The sequence below is a fragment of the Pygoscelis adeliae genome, unplaced genomic scaffold, assembly GCF_000699105.1.
Source record: "Pygoscelis adeliae isolate BGI_AS28 unplaced genomic scaffold, ASM69910v1 Scaffold537, whole genome shotgun sequence".
NCBI lineage: Eukaryota > Metazoa > Chordata > Aves > Sphenisciformes > Spheniscidae > Pygoscelis > Pygoscelis adeliae.
Window position 1 is genome coordinate 708,333 of NW_008825213.1, and position 7,168 is coordinate 715,500.

General features: G+C 50.6%; 1 protein-coding gene across 1 annotated transcript in view; it reads left to right on the top strand.

The window, feature by feature from the left end:
- Window positions 1-173: 173 nt before the first annotated feature.
- Window positions 174-7,168, top strand: part of LOC103921153 (AN1-type zinc finger protein 5-like) — a 9,942-nt gene continuing 2,947 nt past the window's right edge. The window contains exons 1-5 of the mRNA XM_009329064.1: window positions 174-474; window positions 1,606-1,779; window positions 3,247-3,340; window positions 4,077-4,195; window positions 5,874-5,984. Of these exons, the coding sequence (XP_009327339.1) occupies window positions 1,629-1,779; window positions 3,247-3,340; window positions 4,077-4,195; window positions 5,874-5,984 (475 nt within the window). The 5' untranslated portion in view covers window positions 174-474; window positions 1,606-1,628. The remainder of the gene's footprint in view (window positions 475-1,605; window positions 1,780-3,246; window positions 3,341-4,076; window positions 4,196-5,873; window positions 5,985-7,168) is intronic.

Consider the following 7,168-nt stretch of genomic DNA (forward strand, 5'->3'; position numbering starts at 1 on the left):
CAGCGGGAGAGGGAGCGGTTCGGTTTCCCCCGCGGTTCTTCATTTCAGCTGGTTTTGCGGTAAAGCCGTGTGCCGCTCGGCTCCTGCTGCAGATCGCCCCTGGGCTGCTGGCTAAAGGAGAGCTGAACTCTGTCCAAAGTCGCAGCAGTCGTCGCCTTCTCTCTCCAGGGACGCTCAAAATCAGAAGGACCTCCTGAAAATTTGTCCGTGCGTGGCAGCGGTTACCATCCAGTTAACTCCGCGGGGATTCAGCCTGCCAGGTCTGCTCCCAGAGGGTCTGGTGCGGAGGAGGCTCCCTTGGCTGCTGGTGCCAACGGAGAGGTCGTTTTGGGCCGGGAAGGACTCCTGGGCTGGTAATGGGAATGCTGGTCTGAACCCCGAGCGCAGAGCGGAGATTCGTATCACCCAGCTGAGGATAAGGAGGAATAAACCAGAGCTGATCCACTTCCATTCCACGGGAACGCTCCTGGGAGGGTAATTATTTCTTGTTCCTGTTGTTTTATTCCCTTGGCGGAGCAAGTTTTGTAGGAGTATGAAAGAAAGCAGCAGAGTTAGCTGTGAAGCGGTGGATAGAAGGGGATCGCTGCTGGGGTCTCCCGGTAGCAACGCTGTGTCTTTGTGCCCAAACTGGAACCACCTGCACCGCCGCGGTCCCGCAAACGTCCCCTTCCCTTGTCTACTGCCAAAGCTGGACCAGCCGCGGCCACGTTGTTCGCACACATCTGAATTGGTGTTTGTTGTTGCTGGGAGTTATTGCTTATGGTTCTGGTTTAAAGAGGTGCAGTGCAGCTTGGCCGTGTAAATGCTACACCACGTGTGGCTGGAAGGGGCCGGTTCCTGGGTCTGGAGGCAACGGCATGTGATCCAGAGAGAAATTATTAAGATTCATTTTAAAAGTAGGTTTCACTGCGTTTGCTGTTTCCCCTGGGAAGGTGTTCCAGAATCGCATCTTACTGCTGGAAAGAAACCTTATCCTTATTTCTAGCCTAACTATGCTAATGTTCCCCTTATCCGCCAGCATATGTCAGAAAATACATGAGTATGTCGAAACTGAGAGTCAATGAGTTCTTTTTGCATCACTTACATCATCTTCCTGAGAAGTAAAAGAGTGAAACAGGCTTGAAATGAAAACAAACGCCACTAAGTGCGAAATGTAACTAATTAGGCTGGGTGCTGGCCGTTTGAGTGGCATTCTTTGTTTCAGCGTTTGCAGGAGTCATTAGTTGCGCTGCGATGGCACTTCTTGTTACCGTTGGAGAGCGGCTCGTTCGGGTCTTGCGTGCGGGTCTTTCACTGGGAGTTCAGGGAGCCTCGTGGTGCGAGGAGGCAGTACCGGGAGCTGCTTCCTCTCGGCTTTTCAGCCTGGCTTTGGGCAGCCTCCTGGCAGCTGAGCTCTGGATGGCTCAAGGGCCCCAGGACCCGGATCCTGTGGCTGCTTACGAGCCCTGGGTATACCTTGCTCGAGGGACTTGGATCGCGTTGTTGTGCCCGTGCAGGAACCGGACTCCCTCGGGATCCTTTGTGCTCCTTCCTGATCGGCTTGCAGCGTACAGTGAACGAGCGCTCCGGCCCTAACAGCTGTCTCGTTTTTATTCCTGTTTGTAGCTTGGCGCCTTGGAGGAGAGAGGATGGCTCAGGAGACAAACCAAACCCAGGTGCCTCTGTTGTGTACCACAGGCTGTGGATTTTATGGCAGCCCCCGGACTAACGGGATGTGCTCCGTTTGCTATAAGGAGTTTCTCCAGAGACAGCAGAGCAGTGACCGGATAAGCCCCCCAGGTAGAGGATTTTTGTCTGAGAAATCTATCTTAAATGGGCGCCTGGATGCAAACTGTGTTAAGCAACTGGGATAGAGCATGGTACTGGTACTGGCCACCAGCAGATTTATTCCCTCCTGGAAAACTCGTGTCTTTCCCTTTCCGTGTAGACCCAAGCCTCTAAATCAAAGACCCGGCACTTCTGTCCCCTGTAAGGGGGTCAGCTGTTTTCTTCCCAGTCCCAGCTGTTTGTGAAGCCCCGTCCCAGTCAGCACGTTCCAGTAAACTGTAAAACCTCACTTGCGCTAACAGTGGCCCAGATTTTTAGCTATTACCTGCTCCCTGAGTTACGTGCTGACTGCTGGGAATCACGACAGATCCCTGAAATGACTTTTTATTTGGGAAGAATTTGACCTTTTGGGTTTGCATAATTTTCTTATCTTAACGGGCTTGACAATCAAAGGCAATGAAATAAAAGGCTTGTTTCTTGCAGCTAAACAGAGCTGACATATGAGCGAGCTGGGAGGCAGCTAGGTGCACAGAAAGGATGCCCTTTCCATCATTAGCGGGATTTTCTTTTGCTGAGAGTTTGTGCCGATGCCCCATGTGCAGGCTTTGCAATACCGGTGAGAAATGCCTTCTAGAGATCTTGCGCAGCTTTGTTCCCGAGCGTAATAATGGCTTTCCTTGAATTATCCACCCAAAATATATATTGGGAACCCAGCTCTTCCTGACAAAGGGTTTTTGTAAAGACCCTGACTTAGACCCTCGGCTGACATAAACCAACATGTTTCGATCGAAGCCAGTTCCTTTCAGCAGATGAGGATCTGGTTCTTATACCTTGGAGAAGTTGCAAAGTAACGTCGGGTTCAAGGTATGTTGGTAACTGCAGCGCTTTCATTTGTGCTGATAGGAGAATATTTATGCTGATGTGGAGTTTGCTTTGCAATGTTGAGGAAAAGAAGGGGAATCAAAGAATGACAGAGGTGTCGCGGGTAACTGAAGCCAGATTTTACCAGATGTTAAAAAACACACAGTAGCGGAAGGCATTCAGCGCAAAACTCCTGCGAATAAACTGTCCTCCCTCAAAAGGGAGTTTGCAGATCCTGAGGAGCTGAACAGATCTCCAGAAACGAGGCCTGCAGCCCTCAGGAAGATGGGCAGCTAATTTCAGAAGGATGTTATGATCCTGATACAAGGAGTCATTCCTGATCCAATGTAAGAATAGCTGCAGTGGGTCACAGTGAGGTCCGTCCAGCACTGATGTGTTGTTCCCACAGAGACCTATGCACAAATTTGGAGGGGAGAGTATAAGAATAGGGGATCTGGGAATGATCCCAACTGGGTTGCGCCCTCCCAGCTCCTGGTAGGGAGCAGGAGGTTAAAGCCTACTGAAGGTGCTCGTCCCGCTTTCTCCTTGGCTGTCAAGTACCCGAGGAACTTGCTGACATTTTTAAGAGTTTACCAAGACTGTGATCTTGTCTCGTAGCACCCAGTGGTCCCAACAGCAGCCCCATGGCTTCAGATTCAATTGCAGGGCAGCGTGCAGAGGGAGACTCCGTGCCTGAGGATGTGAAAGCCAGGTAGGGGCATAGTCTGTGGGGCGGGGGGATCTGCAGCCATGCTAAAAACCAGCCCTGGGACACAAGGGGTAGGCTCTCGTCCTTCATGTGGCCAAGGGGATCTGTAAAGCGGGCTGGATCACTGTTCATTGTGACCCTGGTTTATCTGGAGGACTGAGATGTCCCTGATGATGATGATGACTGATGCGTAGAGTCAGGTACCAGAGGGTCGGTAGTAAATTAAAACCTGTAGTAAACTAAGCGGCGTCCTGGTTTAGAGCCAGCGCACCTTGTCTGTCACTAGCTGTGTTAAACTGTTCGGTTTCAACTCAGCCCTAAGCGAAAGCACCCGGTGATGATCCAGCCTGGAAGCTGCGACAGCAGGATTAGGGACCTCAGTCACGTTCGATAGGAAGGAAGATGGCACTGCATTGAGCTCTACCATTGCATTACAGTCCTGACTCATAACTCTGTTTCCCTGTCCCCGGACTTGTTTGGATGGGCTGTCGCCTTGGCTTTGAGATATAATTGGGTGGAAAAGGAAACTGAGATCATCACAGATTCATTCTGTTTGTGTCTATGAAAAACTTTGATCCCAAATCTCAAGGGGAATCGGCCTGCTGTACTCCTGAGCTACCTCTGAGTATAATGAAATTAACTTTATGGGCTGAAGATCTCTCCCATGTAACTATTCATCAAAAGAAAACACTTGTGTTTCTCTATGGTTTGTTTGTTTGTTTGTTGCAAATGCTCCCCATGCTCAGACTCCTGTGACCCATCAGATGACGGCCATGAGCATATCCAGAGAAGAAAACAGCAGTGAGACAGAAGAATTCATCAAGACAGAAGAAGCCTCATCAGCATCTTCCTCATCAGGTAGATGGTTTGGCCTTTGCACGAGTCCGAATGACACTGGTCTTGCAAGTCGGTTTGAGCAGCAAGTACAATACTGGCCACTAACCCCAGGGGACAGTTGTGGCCTCCCGGCAGGAAAGGTACACCTAGCAAGAGAGCTGAGGAGAAAACGGTTTGTCTGTTTCTGAAACAGGGAGGAGAGAAAATGCTGTGCCCGAGGGCAGGCCGATAGAGATTGCTTTGTGGGTGGAGGGCTGCGTAGCTGCCAGCCCTCGACTCGCTGGCAGGAGGATAATCTTCCATGACGCCTATCCTAGTGAATGGCAGAAAGCCCGGAGCATCCCACAGCCTGCTGCACGGCTGTTGTTGGCTGCAGTTCCCTGCCGTCTCTCGAGGGAGGAAAGGAGATGGATCCAGTGTAGTCTTTGGGAGAGAGGAGACGTGTTTGTGGCGGTGCTCAGGGGCAGCTGCTGGCCTGGTTGTTGTCATCCTGTGTGGTGGGAGGCATACCTGCCCCTCGGAGGGGAGTGTTAACGCGGTTGCTTCGTTTGCAAAGTGGGTACCTTGAAGTGATAGAGGAGCACGGGTGTCGTTGCCCAGCGGGGCATCATCCAGTTGATGAGTTGCAGGGTGAGCCGTTGTGTTGCAGCCGAGCCGTAGACAAGTGACACTGCATTGGGGACACCCTCCTTTAGTTCAACTGACAGTTGAACTACATGCTTGCATTCAAAGCTAAAAAAACCCCAGGAGTTGTTGGTTGCTAAAAAACCAGGCTCTAGTCACCGCACATGAGCGTGCATTTTGGATTTGGTCATTCCTGGCCTGCAAGCCCGGGAGACAATTTGCAACAGGCAGGTGAGAGACTATTTGGTGAAAGAGGCTTGGAAGAGCCTGCCCCTTTTTTCTGATTGTGGGATTTTTAGAAGGTTGTTTAGGGTCAGATCCACAAAGCTATCTCTGCCTCTGACTGTTTGTCTCCTTAGCCTGATTTTCAGAGCGGTGTGCACTGCAGGTGTGTGTATCTGCTAGCAGTTGGAGCTCCTCCCTCCTGTTGACTTCTCTAACCTGCTTAGGTACTGTAGGAAATCCTGCTAAGCGTCAGTGACCTTTAACAATCTGGCTTTCAGAGCTCAGTTTTCCTTTTGGTAGATTAGAGACAGCGATGACTATCTGTGTAAAGCATTCTGAGACCTACATATGAGGAACACTTACATAAGAGTCAGCAAAAATAATTAGTAGTACTTACAAGGGGTTAACTTCTTTTTTTCCCCTGCGAAGATTAACCCTAGGCTGAGCTGTGCAGTTGAGTTACTGTACATCAGCTAAGCTGTAGTGACTATCCAGACGCGTGCTTAACCTATGGCAAGCACCAGGTAATTCTACTTAGTATTACCTTTTCTCAGCAGGGAGCTAAACGGCATCACGTACGCCTTAGGTAAACCATAATATCTCCTTGGTGTTTCTGAGCCTTGAACTTAAGGAATTCGAAACAGAGAGAAAACATGGGGCTGTGCGAGGCGTAGATCTCTGTGGAACGAGGCAAATCTCACAGTTTGGGGTATGTCGACCAGGCCAACGTGCACACAGAGGTGTCTGGCACAGACCCAGAACCGGTAGGGCCTCAAGCAGCTCCTGTAATAAAACGAATGTGTTGCTTGGTTTATCAAGAAGGGTAGCAAAACTCTTGCCTCTCTTTCAGGTACCCTGCTTGAAATATCCCAGAACACAGCTGAGGGCAAGACAGCTTCAGAAAAACCGAAACAGAAGAAGAATCGCTGCTTCACTTGCCGGAAGAAGATAGGGCTAACTGGTAAGACCCTGGCTGTGGGGAAAACTTGCCTGTGGCCTAACTAGTCTGGTTTCAGAGCCCTGCGAACAGATCTCCTTGCGCTGTGATAGTGCCTGGGTTCAGAGGGTCGGCGTGGGTCGGTGGATGGAGGTACCCCTCCGAAAAGTACTTTACATCCGCAAGAGGTGGTGCTGCAGGGGAGGTGGGAGGGGAGCTCCGACCTGCGAACAGCGCTGCCCGAGGCAGTCGCCTGGGGAATCTGCCGCTCACTGTCAGGGTCCTTGGATGCAGGATTGCAGAACTGGATGGAGCCGTGCCTCTCGGGTTATTTCTGCCACTTGGCAAAAGCTGCTTGTAGAAGCAAAGGCAGTGCTCGCTGTGGATCTAATTCTGCTCCTATTCAAGTCAGCGGTAAAGCTTTCATAATAGTGACATGAACTGAGTTAGACCCAAACTGAAAATCGCGCTCCAAGACCTCATCCCATTTGTTGATGTTGCTTGACTTCCGCTGTTAGCTTCCTGAGAGCAGGATGGCTCTCGGAGCTCAGCCTGTAAAGCTGGAGAGAGAGAAGTGCTGGGATGGTGTCAGGTGACTGGTATCAATGGGAAAACTGCCCCTGGAAAGGCAATTCATGAAGCAATTAACTTGGCTGTGGCTTGGTAATAAAAACATCATTCCCCTAAATTGACTCTGGCGTTTAGTGTCTCCCTGGAAAAAGTTAACTCCAGAGCCACGCAGGTCATGCTGTTCTAGCGGAGCGCTCGCCTCTTTAGCCTCCTCGGTGTGTTCAGCAGCCAGGGACCGCACACGCACAGTTCTGTTTTCATCGATGTAAGCTGCTTTGGCGTGGTCTGGCCCGGGAAGTTCGACCAGTGCCTGACGCTGTGGAACCCCAGCTTGCCTGGATATTTGAGGGCGCTGTCACAGAATAAATGTGGGTTTATAAGCCTAGGGCTGGGCAGGGTACTCTGTGCCCAGCCTTCAGATCTGCAGGGAGGATTGTTTCCCTGGATGGGTGTTTCCTTAAGAGCTTCAAACTGTGAGAAGTTTCCGCTCCTTTAGGAATCAGCTTGCAGAGAACACCTGCGAATTTGGGGCATTTAGGATGAAATGAGTTTTCTCAAATAGGAGTAAACTGGCACCTTGTAGCAAGGGGGTTGTGGTCTTTCCAGCCTGTAGTTGGAAAGATGTGAAAGGGAAGAGC